Source organism: Boleophthalmus pectinirostris, unplaced genomic scaffold, assembly GCF_026225935.1.
Source record: "Boleophthalmus pectinirostris isolate CB_2022bp ecotype Guang Dong unplaced genomic scaffold, ASM2622593v1 HiC_scaffold_18, whole genome shotgun sequence".
Classification (NCBI taxonomy): Eukaryota; Metazoa; Chordata; class Actinopteri; order Gobiiformes; family Gobiidae; genus Boleophthalmus; species Boleophthalmus pectinirostris.
In genome coordinates this window covers 43966193-43984533 of record NW_026571133.1, presented here as the reverse complement: position 1 = coordinate 43984533, position 18341 = coordinate 43966193, and the positions used below count along the sequence as shown (strand labels likewise).

Below are 18341 nucleotides of genomic sequence, written 5' to 3'. Positions count from 1 at the left end.
GTTTAAGAACGCTAAAGAAAAAAACAAGAACTTGTTTCCGAAATACAATATTATAAGAAAACCATCCACTTATCACCCAGTTCCAAAGAGGTTAAAATTCTGAACAATTTAATTTATACTTTTTTTTGTTAACGTGAACTTTGGTTATGTGTGACCTTTGGCTGTGGCTGGTCTAGTATTGTTTGTTTGTTTGTATTTGTTTATTTTCTGTTTAAAAAAAATAATAAATAAAAAATTGGCAACGCGGGTCATTTCCGCAAAAATACAGTGACGCGTTTAAGAACACTAAAGAAAACCAAAAACTCGTCCCCGCAAAGTCGCTCCAAGGCTTTTTAAACGCGTCAGAAGATTGATAAATAGCTACCTTGCTTTAATAAAACCCACAATTAATCACATATCATGCCATGTATAATTTCTCGAATATATGACATATAGGTTTGATTATTTTACGTTTCGCAGACGCGCAGTACAAAACGTGAAAGTGTAATATCCGCCCTGGTCTGTGGATTTTAAAGCCACGTGGTTGGAGCATCCGTCCCGGGTCCCACGCCTCACAACCTCGGCTGGAAACGCACAACAGACCTCCAGAAGACAATGATCCAATACTTTACAGACCTGCTACACATCTATCTGCTATAATCTCCATAAGTACGAACTCCACTGTGTTTCCCATGAGCCACTTAATCATAATTATCCAGAGACAGTCCTGCTTGAGTAGACAAGAGCAAGGTGCTTGGTCTGTGTGAGTTTAGAGTCATGGACGCTGGTGAAGATGGTGGTAAGTCTGGTAATTTATTTCAAATAGAGTGCATTGTGTAACTTTTCTGGTGGAGGTTCCGTCAAATGCTTTTCTCCATGGAGATGTTCTTACTCTGTTTGGAATGTTTCACTTTCTTCATGGAGGCCAAACCAGACCAAGTTACTGGTCAGATCTGTGGATACAATAGTCAGTGTTTTTCTTTTCTTTTTCTCTTCTTTTTTTTTTTTTTTTTTTTTTATTGAGTAAGGTTTAATGTCATACTGTGGAACATTCCAGGCAGAGCAATGACATCTCCATAGAAACAAGCAGGTGACAGGCCCCCCACCAGAAAAGTTGCACAATGAGCCTTTAAGCTGTGGTGGAAAGAGTACAGAGTACATGTGTAGTCAAGTAAAAGTACATGGCTGATGATGTACCCAATTACAAGTATAAATACTGCTGCCAAAATTGTACTTAAGTAAAAGTAAAAAGTATTCATAAAAAATTCTATTCGGAGTATTAGTTACTAGTTCCTTCTCAAGATGTGTGTAGAATCCCTCAGTCGTCCAGGTAGAATCTATGGCAAAGGAGAAATTCTATTTCTCAGCTGGACAAAGGTTTATTTAGGTTGAAAATGTTTGGCAGCTCATCCAAACTGCGAAACTGAAGAATCAGCTTGGATGAGCTGCAAAACGTTTTCAACCTAAATAAAGTTTGTCCAGTAGACAAATTGAATGTCTCCTTTGCCTTACTAGCTCCTTTTTAACAAAATATTAGAAGCATTTAGGTCACACTTTTATACAAAACTTGATCTTGTTCTAGACCTGAATCCACGTATTCTCTGAACTCTGACCAATCACAGCAGGCGATACAGTGCTGTTATGTAAGTTTTTCAATATAAAAAGGAGCAGAGACAGATATGGATCGGACCACTTAGGAATCGTTCAGTACTCTAAATGTAACTAATTGCAATTACATGGCTAGAATTACACTCAATTACAAGTACAAGTTGAAATATCTACTCAAAGTTTACCCCACAAATCTACTCATGTACTCTTATACTTCTGGTAAAACTGTTCAGGAAAGCCCAATTTTGTCCTGTGAATGTTTTAGCTCAGATTACTATCTAGTTTCAAATGGTGTCTGATGTTCAATACTTTTGTGTGCTGGAGTATTTGTGTGTTGTTGCAGATGTGCATGCAGAGCTACAGCAAGTGGAGGTAGAGCTCCAGCGGGTGGAGGAGCAGATCTCAGAACTGCTGAAGAGGCAGGAAGAGCTGGAGTCTGTGCGCAAAGCTTTGCTGTCCCAGCTGGAGGAAGGGTCCGGGCACGGGACCTCCTCCTCCTCCTCTTCCTCTTCTTCACAGGGAGCACCGGCCATCACCAAACAGGAGCTGGAGCGCTACGACAGAGCAGGTACAAACTCGGCTTGTTCTTAAAAAACTAAAAGGATGTTTGTTTCTAAATCTTGCCTTAACCATCTGTATGCATTCATAGGGGCAGGTTTATGGTTTTTAAAGTGGCTTCTCAGAACATGTGCAAGCCAACACTCCATGCTGAGCAATCAGACTGGATACATCTTTTTTAAATCCCATTTAAAGGGATTACATCATCTTACATTAAATGATTAAAAAAAATAAGGTCTCTAGTGCCTGTCGCTGCGGCAGTCCCCAAATCCAGTGGTGGATGTCAGAAGTAAGGGATCAGGCTGAAGAAAGAGTCCTATCGGGCCTTGTTGGCTCGCTTGACTTCTAAGGGGCTGGGAGAAGTTCGGAGAGGCCATAGAACAGGACTATCAGACGGCTTCAAAGAGATTCTGGCAAACCATCCGGCACCTCAGGAGAGGGAAGCAGTTCTTCACCAACACTGTTTACAGTGTGGGGGGACAGCTGTTGACCTTGACTGGGGATGTTGTCGGGCAGTGGAAGGAGTACTTTGAGGATCTCCTCAATCCCACCGCACATCTTCCAAGGATTAAGCCGAGGCTGGGGACTCGGAGACGGACTCATCCATCACCCTGGCTGAAGTAACTGAGATGGTTGGTAAGCTCCTTGGTGGCAAGGCTCCGGGATGAGATATATCCTGAGTATCTTAAGTCTCTGGATGTTGTGGGTCATGGCTGACATGCCTCTTCAACATCACGTGGTGATCGGGAACAGTACCTCTGGACTGGCAAACTGGGGTGTTGGTCCCTCTGTATAAGAAGGGGGACCGGAGGGTGTGTTCCAACTACAGGGGAATCACACTCCTCAGCCTCCACGGTAAGGTCTATTCCAGGGTACTGGAGAGGAGAATCTGGCTGATACTGGAACCTTGGATCCAGGAGGAGGAAGGAGGTTTTGGTCCTGGTCGTGGAACACTGGACCAGCTCTACACTCTCCATCGGGTGCTCCAGGGTTCATGGGAGTTTGCCCAAACAGTCCACATGTGCTTTGTGGATCTGGAGAAGGCATTCGATCATGTTCCTCGTGGTGTCCTGTGGGGGGTGCTCTGGGAGTATGGGGTCCGGGGCCCTTTGCTAAGGGCTGTCCAGTCCCTGTATGACCAGAGCAGGAGCTATGTTTATTGCTGGCAGTAAGTCAAGACCTCTTCCCGGTGCATGTTGGACTCTCCCAGGGCTGCCCTTTGTCACCGGTTCTGTTCATTGTATTTATGGACAGAATTTCTAGGCGCAGTCAGGGGCCGGAGGGGGTCCGGATTTGGGAACCACAGGATCTCATTTCTGCTGTTCGCAGAGGATGTTGTGCTGTTGGCTTCATCAGGCCAGGACCTGCAATGTGCACTGGAGCAGTTTGCAGCCGAGTGTGAAGCGGCTGGGATGAAGATCAGCTTCTCCAAATCCAAGGTCGTGGTTCTTGAATGGAAAAAGGTGTCTTGCCCTCTCCGGGTGGGTGGAGAGTCCTTGCGTCAAGTGGAGGAGTTCAAGTATCTCGGGGTCTTGTTCACGAGTGAGGGAAGACAGAGGATGAGGTGTTAACAGGCGGATCATTGCAGCGTCTACAGGACCGTTGTGGTGAAGAACGAGTTGAGCCAAAAGGTGAAGCTCTCGATTTACCGGTCAGTCTACGTTCCTACTGTCACCTAGGGTCATGAGCTCTGGGTAATGAAAGAAAGGACGAGATCGCCAATACAAGTGGTCAAAATGAGTTTCCTCCACAGGGTGGCTGGGCGCTCCCTTAGAGATAAGGTGAGGAGTTCAGTCACACAGGAGGAGCTTGGAGTAGAGCCGCTGCTCTTCCACATGAGGTGGCTCAGGCCAGATGCCTCCTGGGTGTTTCCCTCGGGAGGTGTTCCGGGCATGTCCCACAGGAAGGAGGCCCTGGGGAAGACCCAGGACACGCTGGAGGGACTATGTCTCTGGGCTGGCCAGGAAACACCTCGGGGTCCCCTTGGAGGAGCTGGAGGAAGTGTCTGGGGTGAAGGAAGTCTGGGAGTCCCTGCTTAAACTGCTGCCCCCCTGACCCGGCTCCGGATAAGCGGAAGAAAATGGATGGATGGACTTTACACTCATATTTAGTTTGCGGGTCTGCAGTTTATCATCCCACCCACCTGCTTTCACATTGTGCAATCCCGCTCCCGCCCGCGGCTGCAGTGAGCTTTCAAAATGTGTCCCATGCTGCACTATTTTGCGTTGGGACCCGCTGGAAACCCATGGGAGAGCAGTGCTCTACCCCGAGCCCACAGAGCAGGGTGTCCACAAAGCGCAATCGGGCGACTGGTGCGCTTAGCTCTGTGAGGTGTGGAGCTGCACGGGTTCTCTCGCCTGTGGACACCTGACAGTCCACGCGGGCGCACCTCCGGGCCTGTCCTGACTCTCAGTCCTGGTTCAGTCCTGGTTCAGTTCTGGTTCAGTTCTGGTTTAGTCCTCATTTAGTCCTGTTTTATTCCTAGTTCAGTCCCGGTTTAGTCCTCCCGGTTTAGGTCATCTGTGTCACCTCACCTATTGAAAACCGCTGGTCTATATAATATATTGGTTTGACTTTCCAAAATAAGTGACATAAAATATATATTTTTTTATTAATTAATTTTTATTTTTTTTAGATGTACTAGTACATATTACTAAGAACACAAACTATCATTCACACAAAGTTGCTGATGGCTGCCTTTCTCTTCTGTGTGCAGATTTCCCCTGGTCAGATGAAGCACAGCGCCACCTACAGGACACGTTCCGCCTGCATCAGTTCCGGCCTCTGCAGCTGAGAGCCATAAACCTGACCATGTCCTCCAGAGACCTGTTCCTCGTCATGCCCACAGGCCGGGGCAAGAGTCTGTGCTACCAGCTGCCCGCGCTCTGCAGCACAGGTACTGACGGAGGACAGGTACTGACGGAGGACAGGTACTGACGGAGGACAGGTACTGACGGAGGACAGCTACTGACGGAGGACAGCTACTGACGGAGCACAGGTACTGACGGAGCACAGGTACTGACGGAGGACAGTTACTGACGGAGCACAGGTACTGACGGAGCACAGGTACTGACGGAGCACAGGTACTGACGGAGCACAGTACTGACGGAGCACAGGTACTGACGGAGCACAGGTACTGACGGAGGACAGGTACTGACGGAGGACAGGTACTGACGGAGGACAGGTACTGACGGAGGACAGGTACTGACGGAGGACAGGTACTGACGGAGCACAGGTACTGACGGAGGACAGGTACTGACGGAGGACAGGTACTGCTGGAGCCTGATCACTGGTGCCTATGCACTTCCTCATCAGTCTCATCGCCTCCCTCCTTTTCTTCTCTCTCCTCTCCTTTCTGTCCTTACATCCTTACAGCCTCCTCCCTTGCCTCCTTGATTATCTCCTTCTTTGTGCCTTTAACATCTCCATTAGCATTAGTTTGCATCTTTACTCTGTATTACATGACTATACTAGTATTACTTTGTTTAAAATAAGTCATGAAAATGTAGTGCTGCCTTGTATCTTTATTTGTCTCCTCCCTTGTCTCCTTACTAACCAGTCATGTGGGATGTCATGTAGTACTTGAAATTGCAGAGGCCACTGGAGGCAGTGGACAATTGTTTTTCTACTTTTACGTTCTACTTTCTAATTTATTTTTTTTAGTACTGCCTTTATGTACTGATTTTATTATTTTTTTGTTCATCGATTTTATTTTTATTTTTTTTTATTGATTGATTCTGTTAGTTTCCTCATAGTTGGAACACAATTCTGCAGATTTTGTTTTGTTTTGTTTGGGACTGAAAATGTCAAAATTGATCCGATTGTGTTATGTAACTTTTATGAAAGTAACTGCTGAACAGCTTTGCATGAATTAAACTTCAAACATTCTGAGATGTCCTGGGCTTACATCAGCCAGTTAAGATTCCAACCAGGATATCAGCTGAACTGACGATCTGCAGATGTTTGTGGATCGGCACCGATATTCAATACCAGTATTGGTACAGGTGCCATGTGTGTGTTGTCTGTGTGCAGGCTTCACACTGGTGGTCACTCCTCTGGTCTCGCTCATGGAGGATCAGATCATGTTCTTGCGTTCTCTGGAGGTACCTGCTGCCATGCTCAACGCCTCCAGCACCAAGGTAACACCAGCATTAGTGCACATCACTCTAGAAAAGAGGAGAGGAGTGGAGCATCATGTTTCAAATGGTGACATGCCAAAGCTGTCATCTACTACTTTCATGAGCATGTCTACAATGAGAACATTGTTTGTGACTGAATATTTTGAAGAGAAACTATTTAACACATTGCTTACAGTAGTGTTTCCTAGTTTAAAGCTCTACTACGTAACATTTAGCCAAATTCTAAACAGTTTTTATTGCACTAAAAACATAAAAAGCATTATTGCTGTGAGTGGACTTGTATCTCCACAAACCTGACTCTTATTAGCCTGGAGGAAGGCCTCGTCATGTTTGTTTCCATGGAAATGTTCCTTTGGCTATAATGTTCCACAGTCTATTTCCATGGAAAATGTAAAACTGAAGAATAACCATTGACTAGAATTAGGGGTGTCAAATTATCACGTTAATTGCGATGAATTAATTAAAGTCATATTTAGAGAGTTATGTTTTTTAATCGTGTTAATCTTATTTTTAATCTCTAACTTTACTGTTTCTGTTCGCGAGTTGCCTTATTATAAAATCTGTTTTTATGTGTTGTTAGGACACAGTCACTGTGCAGTCCTGCTCTGCTCGCTCCCGCAAAGAATTAAAATTTTATTCCCATTCTTGCCGCATTTGTGATAAACCTGCACACGTCTGATCTCTGAAAACATCACGACATACACACAAAACAGACTCACCTTCACCATCAACATCCCTCTGTCACAGAAAGAACACTCATATTCCACTGAGTCATGTCCTTTAGTAGAAGTTGAACCATATCAGCGACACAAGCGTTTTTTTGTTTTTTTTCTTCTTCATTCCTCTGCTTAGTTTATGCAAATTAGCCATGCAGTTTTAAGTTTTGTTTCTGTGAGACTTGTGAAAAGCTGCATTAAACACATTATAATGTCAAACAGGCTGATGTGGCTCTAGAGTGGTGATGTTTATATGTTGTAAAGTTGAGTTTATTTATGCAGATTAGTAACAGTAATAATGATGATACTTATATAAAAACGTTGATGATAGTATGAAAATAATGTAATAATGAATTCAAATGAAAATGCCTCAAGTTGAAGCTTTTCTCAGCAATTTTTAGGTGAGATTAAAAAAGAGATTAATTAATTACAGATCATAATTAATTAATCTCTAAATTTTTTAATCATTTGACAGCACTAACTAGAGCTACAAATAATTTTAGTCAGACACACAAAGAACAATTTCAACCATGTCTTTTGTGTGTTGCCTTCAGGAGCATGCTAAAACAGTGATGGCAGCCATGACCGAGCCTAAGAGCCCCTTTAAGCTGATCTACGTGACCCCGGAAAAGATCGCCAAGAGCAAGCTACTGATGTCACGTCTGGAGAAGGCATACAAGGCCCAGCTGCTGAGCCGTGTGGCCGTGGATGAGGTGCACTGCTGCAGCCAGTGGGGCCATGACTTCAGGCCTGGTGAGACCTGATCTGTCCCTACATCAACCATTAAAAAGCAAATATTATGCATTCTTTGCATTGTTACAGGTCTTTAAAGGTCCTGTATTACACATAATATTAGAATTTTAGAACGATGTCTCATTAAAGACGTACCCGGACTAGTGTTCTGCTTTATTCAGCCCACGCAGACGTCTTCAAGGGTTGAGTCTGTCTAATCTCCAAAGCTCAAAATACTCTGTTCCACCTTGTAATGTCATCAGGCCATTGTTTTCAAGTCAGCAACAACCTTTTACTCTTTATTGAGTAGAGATGGGATCTCTCAGGGTTGAAATGAATCCCAGCAACAGAGGGAATTACATCTGAAAAAAGCACAAACTCAAGCAGCTTTTAGTAGCTTTTTCTGACATGCTCATTGAAACATGCAGTTATAATGAACAGGATTTGAGGACAGAAATATAGAAATGATCAGGAAAACTCCACATTTGGACTCTTCTGTCACATTGCATGTTTTCATGGAGTTTAGAGGGAGCAGACCTCACAAATAAGTAATAAAGCAAAATAGAAGTCCATAATCCTCATCATTCATGCGGTTAGAGCAATGTAATGAATAATTTGCATTTTTGTGCTTTTTATATTCCTATCACTTAAGACTTTTTCTATACAAATTAATAATAAATAAGTAATAACTAGTAAACTCAAAAAGTGGTTTCTACTAGTAATTATTTATATAGATAAACAATGACCTATAATTGTCTCTCTGTGTCTTTGTGTGCTGCAGATTACAAGCTGCTGGGCATCCTGAAGAGACAGTTCCCCCTGGTCCCTCTGTTAGGCCTGACTGCTACAGCCACCTCCAGTGTGCTCCAGGACTGTGAGAAGATCTTGAATGTGTCACGCCCCATCACCCTAACTGCCTCCTTCAACCGCACCAACCTCTACTATGAGGTGCTCGCTCTGCTCCCTCTGCTCCTCTCACTCGAACAATCACTTCTGTAGATGATTTCTACAGCGGGACTCATTTTAATAATAATGCTACATTGGATTTATATCACACTGGTCATGACAGCCAGAGCATTTGAGTGAAATGTCTTGCCTAAAGACACAATAACAGTTTTCACTAGAGCCTCTGGTATTACCTGCGATCTCCCATGCTCCACAGGCATGTGTGGTCAGAGTCTGTGATCAGATTTACCTTTTAAAAGTCAAACTGCAACTGTTTGACCTTTTTTATGGTTAATATCTCTGTAATACATAAAACAAAAACTGACACAAAATTCAGGGAAACAAACTAAGGTAAACATTTGTTTTTCAGAATAGCCTCAATACCTTACTCAAACACAAATTTGTGATTGTTGTCTGTTGAAAGGACTTACGGGTTTAATAATATGACAAGTTTGTAGACCCAATCCTTACTTTTTACATTTTTAAAAATTTTAGTATATATTTTTTTACAATACATCAGCTCTTTAAAAAAAATAGTAATATAAAAAAATGCATATTAAATCCAGCAAATAATACAGAGCACTTTAAAAGCATTTTACAACCTTTTTTACAGTCTTTTGTTTTTTTCTTTTTTTGCAGGTGCGATTCAAAGCTTCAGACAGTGACACATCTTTAAATGACATAGCCTCATTGATCACGAAAAAATACCAGGGCCAGTCAGGTACAGAGGACCCAAACACAGGCCTGATGGGATACACTGCTGTACACTGCTCATTCTCTCACTCCTGTGTCCTCAGGGATTGTTTATGTCTTCTCCCAGAAGGACGCAGAGACCGTGTCCTCTGAGCTACAGAAGCGGGACATCGTGGCTTACCCATACCACGCCAACATGGACGCTAATGACAAGTCCAGAGTCCATCGCAAATGGACCTCCAACAAGATACAGGCAAGAGCTGCTGTGGTCTGGGTGCAGAGCAGAGCAGAGGCTCAGGGGCACTTTGACTCCACCATTCCAAATGATACAATCATGAAGTCACATGGCTACATCATGTCTGGCTGATGTAGTGTGACGTTTATGGCAATTACAGGCCTAGAGTGACTTAAACACTCTCTCTGCAGAGGCTAAAATAATAAGAGAGATGTTAGGAGTGGAAGAAGTGGAACTAAAACTTAAATAATAACTAAGCACAAATGCAAGTCTTTATTATCTTGAAGTTTATCTTCCATATCTTGATACATTGTTGACCATTTAAATCTTTTGTATGTGATCATTTTGTGTTGCTCAACTTACTACATTTACATGGCATCAGGAGAAGCTCTCCAACTGAAGGATATGCTAAAGGCTGCTCCAAATGGATAACTTCATAATGGTGTTTCTAGTGATGTGATGTGATGTGATGTGGGTGTTGGGGGGCCTGTGTGTTGTCAGGTGGTGGTGGCCACAGTGGCCTTTGGCATGGGCATAGACAAGCCCAACGTCCGCTTCGTGATCCACCACACCATCAGCAAGTCCATCGAGAACTACTACCAGGAGAGCGGCCGCGCAGGTCTGTGTGTGTGTGTGTGTTATTATTCACTCCACACTTTGTGGTGGTAAGCTACTTTTGTAGCCACACGTGCCCTGTGGCAGACTGACAGAAGCTAGGCTGCCAATCTGCGCCATTGGTCCTTCGACCACCACCAATCATTTGTGCACACACCACATTCATACAAGGCAATATGGGTGAAGCATCATGCCTTAGCCACTGTACTTACACTTGTATTTGTGTGTCGCAGGTCGAGACGACCAGCCAGCAGACTGCGTCGTCTACTATGGCTTTGCAGATATCTTCAGGATCAGCACTATGGTGGTCATGGAGAACGTGGGCCAACAGAAGCTGCTGCAGATGGTGGACTACTGCCAGAATGTGGACAGGTACAATGCACCCCCCTTCATAAAAACTCTTTTAATATAAAATCATAAAAACATTGTAATAACAGGCTAAGACAAGGGTTGGGATTGACCTGACTTGTGTTTGTGTAAAAAGAGATAAAAGAGTACTTCCTGGACTTCCCTCAGAGGAACAGAGTGAAACCTCATCATGACCTGACCACAACCACACAGCTAGATAATTTATTGATGCCTAAGAACATGTTAAAATGTGACGTCCATGTGACAGTAACTGTTGTGCTGGCAGGTGTCGGCGCTCTCTCATGGCTGTTCACTTTGATGAAGTGTGGGACAAGAAGGACTGCAACCAGATGTGTGACACCTGTCGCCATGGAAACGGTGTGTCTTTTTCACTATTAGACTGCTCTGGTTTGACTTCTCTGGCTGGACATTCCCAATAAATGAACCTAAATGTAAAGTACTTATGATCTGGCTGGTATGTGGTACCGTGACGTCACTACTCTAATGGTTGGCCCTTATTAACCCTCTGCTTTTCTCCCCTCTAGAATACACCTCGGTGGATATCAGTCCTCATGCGCGGCAGGTGGTGCAGATCCTGGAGCTGGCTGCGTCTCAGGACGAGAGGCTGACTCCCCTGAAGCTGCTGGAGGCCTGGAGCGGGAAGGGCCCGGCCAAACACAGGAAGATGATCCAGAGCACCACACTGGGACGGCACCACGCCGAGGCCGTGCTGGTGCACATGCTGCTGCTCGGATACCTCAGGTCACACTCAACTAGAGATACAACGATATATATCGAATCGTTCGAAACTGGTGTCACAATGCGATACACATGTTCGGTCAATATGCAGGTGTCCCTCCAATGCGCTCTGTTGTCATTTATTTTGGTCTGAAAGGAAAAGGGTTATCACCTTCCTCAGATGCAGCAAGAAAACAGCTCCATATGGACTTACACTCACTTTTTACTTTACGTTAATAGACCCAGGAATGACAAAGACATTCACTTTTAAATACTTTAGAATCGCTTTTGCCTTCACATCAGCTTTAATCAAATGCTCTCCTATTCGCACCTGTGATACATGTGTACGATATACACAGTGTTTTTTTCAGACTCTGTATCTCATACGTTTTACTTAGAAAACAGTCTGTTGAGACATTTCTGCATTATATATTATATATATATATATTATATATTATAATATAGTTTTAGTATCCAGAAAGAGAATGGGAGAATGCTGTGTATCACAGACTGTAGCAGGACAGTGTGTAACTCCCCTACAGTCTATATTAAGAATAGACTGGTATATTATAAAGTATAACAGAGAAAAGTCTGTTCTTATTTTCACTGAATAAAAATTTTGTGCTATAAATCATTGAACCAAATGAATTGAACAACACTTAACCTATGAACCATAACTTTAGTAGTAGTTCTACTGTAGTGTATTGTGTGTATTGTATGTAATGTTTCATTAATATCATATTGTTTTTATATTATACTCATTAGCAGAAAAAAATTACATGATTTTTTATATTTTTTTTTGCATCTTAAAACGTATTGAAATTAAATCAATATCGTGACCCGTGTATTGAGATATGTAGCGAATCATGGGAAAACTGTATTGTTGCATCCCTACAGTGAACACTCACTTCTACATTGTTACCCTCACAGTATTACTGCCCCACTCATCTTTCATGGTTTTTAGGAAAAATAAGCTGCAAATGTCAATGTTTTATCTGGAAAATATTTTATGCCCCCTCAGAGCTGTCACAGCACACTCAACATGCATCCTGCATACTGCACATCGCATCAAGTTTGTCAAGTTTCTTTGTACAATTCACGTTTTGAATATTTATGGAGAATTGTCGTGTGGGATGTAAGCTTGTGGATGGAGCATTGCACAGAATCTTATAGCTACCCCTAAGGAAGGTTAGAGTAGGGCCTGGGAGAGATTGCTAAAATACTCAAACATGCATAGATGACATCTAAAACTTCTTCAGGCATGATTTTGATGAGGGAACAACATTTTATCATGGTAGAAAGCGCAAAAATGGTGAACTCCCCCCCCCCCCTCTCGTTTAAAAATGTCTAGTGTGTGGATATCCCCCACAGGGCACAGAGTACTGGCCCATGCTGTGTCTGTCTGTACTAACAGCTCTGGTGTTTCCTTCAGGGAGGACTTCAGCTTCACGCCCTACACCACACACTTCTACCTCAAACTGGGCCGGAAAGCTCCCCTCCTCAAGAGCTCCAACCACAGACTGAGCATGAACATGAGGTCCCCGGGGGCAGCTGCGGTGAGTCCTGCAAACTTGTGACCACAAGCCCCTGTCCAGCCCAAGATGTTATTTTGTATGGTTCATTCAAACATGTCACCCCCACATCACTGCTGCACACTGCACACACTGCACAGTCTCAGCTACAGGCCTTATCATACACCAAGACTGTGATTTTATTTTATTTTATTTATTTACTTATTTTCAAAAGTGGTTAGAGTAGCCAAAATTTGTACTCAAGTAAGTAATGTTATTGGAAAATAATATTACTCACGCACAAAGTAGAGGTCCAAGAAATTACTCAAGAGTAACATTTGGAAAAACTGCTACTCATTGAAGAGCAAATTAATAAAGAAGCACAAATGAAGCACAAACAATTGACAGTTTTTGTGTAGGTTTGTGTTTGCACTCGCCCTATGCACCCTGCACACTCACCCTTGTCTCCTTGTTTCATCTGTTTGGTCATGGTACAGTGAACCCTCCATCCCTCCATCTAGAGTCATAACCAGTTTAGACAAACTAAACCTGGTTGTATTTTCTGTAGAATCTCATGTGAAATCCAGAGGGATTGGTAATGACTGTTGATAACTTCCAGGTAAAGCCGTGTGCTGTGGGTGACAAAGAGAGGAGCAAAGAGCCAAAGCGGTCAGGCCAAAACGCAGGAGACGGCCCTGAGAGCAAGAAGGCAAAGAGGGCACTCCCCTAGCCCTGCCCTGCCCTGGAGCAAAGTACTGTCCTGCCACACAGCACCACAACCTAAAACTACCAGCCCCAACTCTGCTACTGAGCTACTGTGTCCAAGTAACTTCCCTTGTGGATCCAGTCTAAAAGCATTACTCCTACCACTGTCATTTTTAAACTATACCCACAGCCTAACACCAGACCCTATACCCACAGCCCTAACACCAGACCCTATACCCACAGCCCTAACACCAGACCCTATACCCACAGCCCTAACACCAGACCCTATACCCACAGCCCTAACACCAGACCCTATACCCACAGCCCTAACACCAGACCCTATACCCACAGCCTAACACCAGACCCTATACCCACAGCCCTAACACCAGACCCTATACCCACAGCCCTAACACCAGACCCTATACCCACAGCCCTAACACCAGACCCTATACCCACAGCCCTAACACCAGACCCTATACCCACAGCCCTAACACCAGACCCTATATCCTCTAATCTGGCATGTTGAACTAACCAGATGAATGTTATAGGCCCTGTGTTTTATCTGCCTGTATGTGCTTTCCTGTAGGACATGCAGTGGAGCTCTGGGCAGGTGCGGCAGGTGCACAAGCAGGAGCAGGTGCAGAGGCGCCTGGGTAGATATAAGGAACACACAGAGACACAGAGATCTGTGGAGGAGGACAGAGGAGAGGACAGGAAAAGACCTTGTCCACAGCCCAGTATACGCAACTCTGTCCCTGCCCATCTCTCCTCACAGCTGTCAATCATCTCAGACAGCCCCACTGAGGAGCTGTGCCACCTGCGGAACTACTACCACCGACAGCTCAGGAGGATACACTACATGTCCCATGAGGATGTGGGACCTGACCCTGAGCACGGGGCCCTGAGCTGTCTCAGTGGCCCCCTGAGGAGCCTCTTTTTGTCGTGCACTGTCAATCAGTCGGCCCACAGCCTGTGGAGCAGGCTCAGCACCCGCAAAAAGCTCCTCTGAGGACACAACTGTGCCTCTGCAACCAACCAAGCACACCATCTGACTGCTGCACAACAGGGCCCGACCTCTGCTGCACGACGGAGCCCGACCTCTGCTGCACGACGGAGCCCGACCTCTGCTGCACGACGGAGCCCGACCTCTGCTGCACGACGGAGCCCGACCTCTGCGGCACGATGGGGACCAGAACCTCTGAGCCTCTTGATTGTCTATTGTTTTTGTAGAATTTTGCTTTAATATAAGACATTTTAGATGTCAATGATGTCCATATTTAGATTTCATTGTTAATCTGTTTCATGAGTTAAACACTAAAACCTGTTTATATACATAATCTAAAAGCAGCATCTAATTTGTTTTGTTTTGTTCCTGTTAATGTAAAAAAAGATTATTCTAAACCTGGTATCATGATTTTAGAGTAGTCTCTCTATCAGAACTTCTGTAATTATTGTTAATGTTATATTGTTTTTACAAAAACGTTATTACAGTGTTATTGAAATGGATGTGGAGTATGGAGTCTTTCTCTTGGTATGAGTGAGATGAGATATTGGTCCTTCTGAGCCTGCGCACAGAGCTGTGGACAGTGCACAGTGCAGCTAACTTTTGTGTCCTGATGTACCTGTGTACCTGTCTCTGCTTCTAGACTGCGTCTCTGTGTCTGGGTCGTGTGTCTACTTTTGGGTTGCGTCTCTTTTGGGTTGCGTCTCTTATAGGTTGCGTGTCTACTTTTGGGTTGCGTGTCTGCTTTTGGGCTGCGTCTCTGTGTCTGAGTTGCGTGTCTGCTTTTGGGTTGCATCTCTGCGTCTCTGTGGACATGGTGAGTTAGGGTGTCATAATTCTCCTGTAAAATGATTCACTCCAAAACATAAGCAGCAGGAGAGTGGGAGTGTTTTTTCTGTTTTTGGGCTCTTATTACACTGTTGTCTGACCTCTGTTATAATGTAGTTTCCTCATTAAAAACAGACCTGAGTTGTGTTTTGTGTCATTCACACAAGTTTAACACACAAACCCTGCAGATTTAGGCCGAACTCAAACAAAAAACACTGTTCCACTTTGTGAGGTCATATAGGAAGTCCTCTTTTCTGTTTTTAAAGTCTACACCTTCACAAGAACTAAAGGTAAAAGGTAACTTGAAAACTACCACTGCATGGCACAGGTGGATCAGAGCATTTTGAGCTTTGGAGATATAAACATTAAAAAAATACTAATAATGGATTACAGATGACTAAAGCAAAACACAACTCCAGCTAAGTTAAAATATTTTGCATAATATGGGGTCTAATATATAATATTTCATTTTGACAGTTTCAGTATTCTAATATATCTATATATCTTTATATATCTCATATTTCTCAGTTTCAAGTTATTAGAGTTATAAGCAATAATAAATCAAAATTTCCTGAAAAATAGCCAATGAAAATCAGACACTGCTTTTGAATTGTTGTTCAACACAGTTATTTAAAAAAAACAAGCTAATGAAACTGGCCTGGACAAAAATGGTTGGTTCCCTTAGAAAAGATTGTAAATAACTGAACAATAGGGACATGTTAAACTTCAGTGTGTCTCTAATCTGCATCACAGGTTCTTCAAACTTGTCCTCAGTCAGTGTGTCTGTTTAAAGGGCGACATGTGTCATTGTGCTGTTTGGAGACATGATGGACACAACACTGAACATGGACCAGAGAAAGAGAAGAAGAGAACTGTGTCAGGAGACTAGAAAGAAAATGACAGACAAGCAGGATAAAGATAAAGACAATAAGACCATCTCCAAGCAGCTTGATGTTCCTGTGATTACAGTTACACATGTTCTTCACAAGTTTAAGGTCCACAGGACTGAAGCCAACCTCCCTGGATGCAGCTGCAAGAGGAAAATTGATGACAAATTGAAGAGATGGATCATATGAATGGAACCAAAGAGCCCAGAACAACCTCCAAACAAATTAAATGTGAACTTGAAGGGCAAAGTACATGAGTGTCAGATCACACCATCCATCAGTGTTTGAGCCAAAGTGGACTTCATGAGAGGACACCACTGCTGAGAGCAAATCATAAAACACTAAGATGGAATTCACCACAATGCAGAGGGACAAACCACAATGCCTCTGGGAGAATGTCTTTTGGACAGATGAGACAAAACTGAAGCTCCTTGGCAAGACACATCAGCTCTTATGTTCACAGATGCAAAAATGAAGTTGACCAAGAAAAGAACACTGTCCCTACTGTGAAACATGGAGGAGGCTTGGTTTTGTTCTGGGACTGTTTTGCTGCATCTGGCACAGGGCGTCTTGAATCTGTGCAAGTTACAACAACATCTCAAAACTATCAAGGTATTTTGGAATGAAATGTGTTGTCTAGTGTCAGAAAGCTTGGTCTCGGTTGTAGGTCATGGGTCTCCCAACAGGATCATGACCCAAAACACACAACTAAAAACACACATGAAAGGCTGAGAACAAAACATTGGACTGTTCTGGAGTTTTCTTTTGTGAGCCCAGATCTGTTCTATTGAACATTTGTGAAAGGAGCTGAAACATGCTGTGTGGAGAAGGAACCCTTCAAACGTGAGACAACTAGAGCAGTTTGCTCACGAGAAGTGGGTCAAAATACCTTTTGACCAAAGTCTCACTGACAGTCATAGAAATCATTTGTTTTCATAGTTTGCCTCAAAAGGTTGTGTAACAAAATGTTAAGTTAAGGTACCATCATTTTTGTCCAGGTCAGTTTCATTATTTTGTTTTTTCTAATAATTATGCTGAACCACAGGTGAAAAACATTGTTTGATTTTGTTGGATAATTTTCTGTAAATTTTTAAATATTATTGCTTTTATCAGTTTCAAGTTATTTTATGATTGTCGATTTTTTCATTGCCAGAGAGACTATACATCTATATCTCTATATCTATATCTATCTATCTGTCTATATATATATACACACACACACACACACACACACACACACACACACACACATATATATATATATATATATATATATATATATATATATATATATATATATATATATATATATATATATATATATATATATATATATATATATCGCAAAATGGGTCCAATATTGTGCAGGTTTCATGCACACATGTTTTAGAATCTGTTGGTATAATGAATTGTTGAAAACAAAACAAGAAATGGTGTAATCTTGTTTAAAGAGAGGAGGGGAGCTCTGATGCTCATTTTGCACTGAATGCTTTTGTAATGATTAGTGCGCCACCCAGTGGTCACATTACACAGAGCGTGCCAAAGATTGAGTGAGGTGTGTGGAATCGTAGCCTATTCTTTTGTTACCTGGACTTCATTTGACTGCAGTATTTGATGTGGACCACAACTTTGGATTATTCAAATAGCCTGACAGATCTCTTAAAGGTCATGTATTATTCAAAATGGACTCTTGTGAGAGTTAAGCCATGTTGGAATGTTTACTTCTTCATCTCAACACAGTTGTGGTGTTGTTTTTGCATTATTAATCTGTACATTTCCAAAGCTCAACATGCTCTGTGTTGGTAGTGATAGTTTTCATGTTAAAAGCTGCCTTTTACCGTTTGGTAATTCCAGGTCTGAAATGATCCAAATGATTCTAGTGACGGTGTACAGAGTTTAAAAACACATTGGAACACTTCCTGTATGTATTACCACATGACATCACAAGTTGAAACAGAACTCCAGGTATGTTTTTGAGGCAGAAACAACATTATGGCATAAATTAAAAAAATAAATAAATCTGTGTAATATGGGCCCTTAAATATTCATCACCTGCCCATTGACCTGAACACACCCGTCCTGATCCCATTAGACTCTATAT

General features: G+C 42.9%; 1 protein-coding gene across 4 annotated transcripts; it reads left to right on the top strand.

The window, feature by feature from the left end:
• Nucleotides 1-528: 528 nt before the first annotated feature.
• Nucleotides 529-15494, top strand: recql (RecQ helicase-like). 4 transcript variants are annotated; one of them, XR_008632211.1, is made up of 15 exons: nt 530-778; nt 1931-2155; nt 4862-5041; nt 6178-6284; nt 7555-7753; nt 8514-8680; nt 9317-9398; nt 9475-9623; nt 10107-10224; nt 10454-10592; nt 10855-10946; nt 11114-11330; nt 12739-12862; nt 13437-13642; nt 14109-14249. XR_008632211.1 is itself a non-coding variant. In XM_055153973.1 (15 exons), the coding sequence occupies exons 1-14, from the start codon at nt 757-759 to the stop codon at nt 13545-13547; spliced, it is 1932 nt and encodes a 643-aa protein (XP_055009948.1). In that variant the 5' UTR covers nt 530-756; the 3' UTR covers nt 13548-13569; nt 14109-14241. The 4 variants fall into 4 exon arrangements, 3 of the variants coding, with proteins under 3 accessions (XP_055009947.1, XP_055009948.1, XP_020793974.1); XM_055153973.1 differs by having other exon boundaries at nt 13437-13569; nt 14109-14241; XM_055153972.1 differs by lacking the exon at nt 13437-13642 and having other exon boundaries at nt 529-778; nt 14109-15494.
• Nucleotides 15495-18341: the final 2847 nt, after the last annotated feature.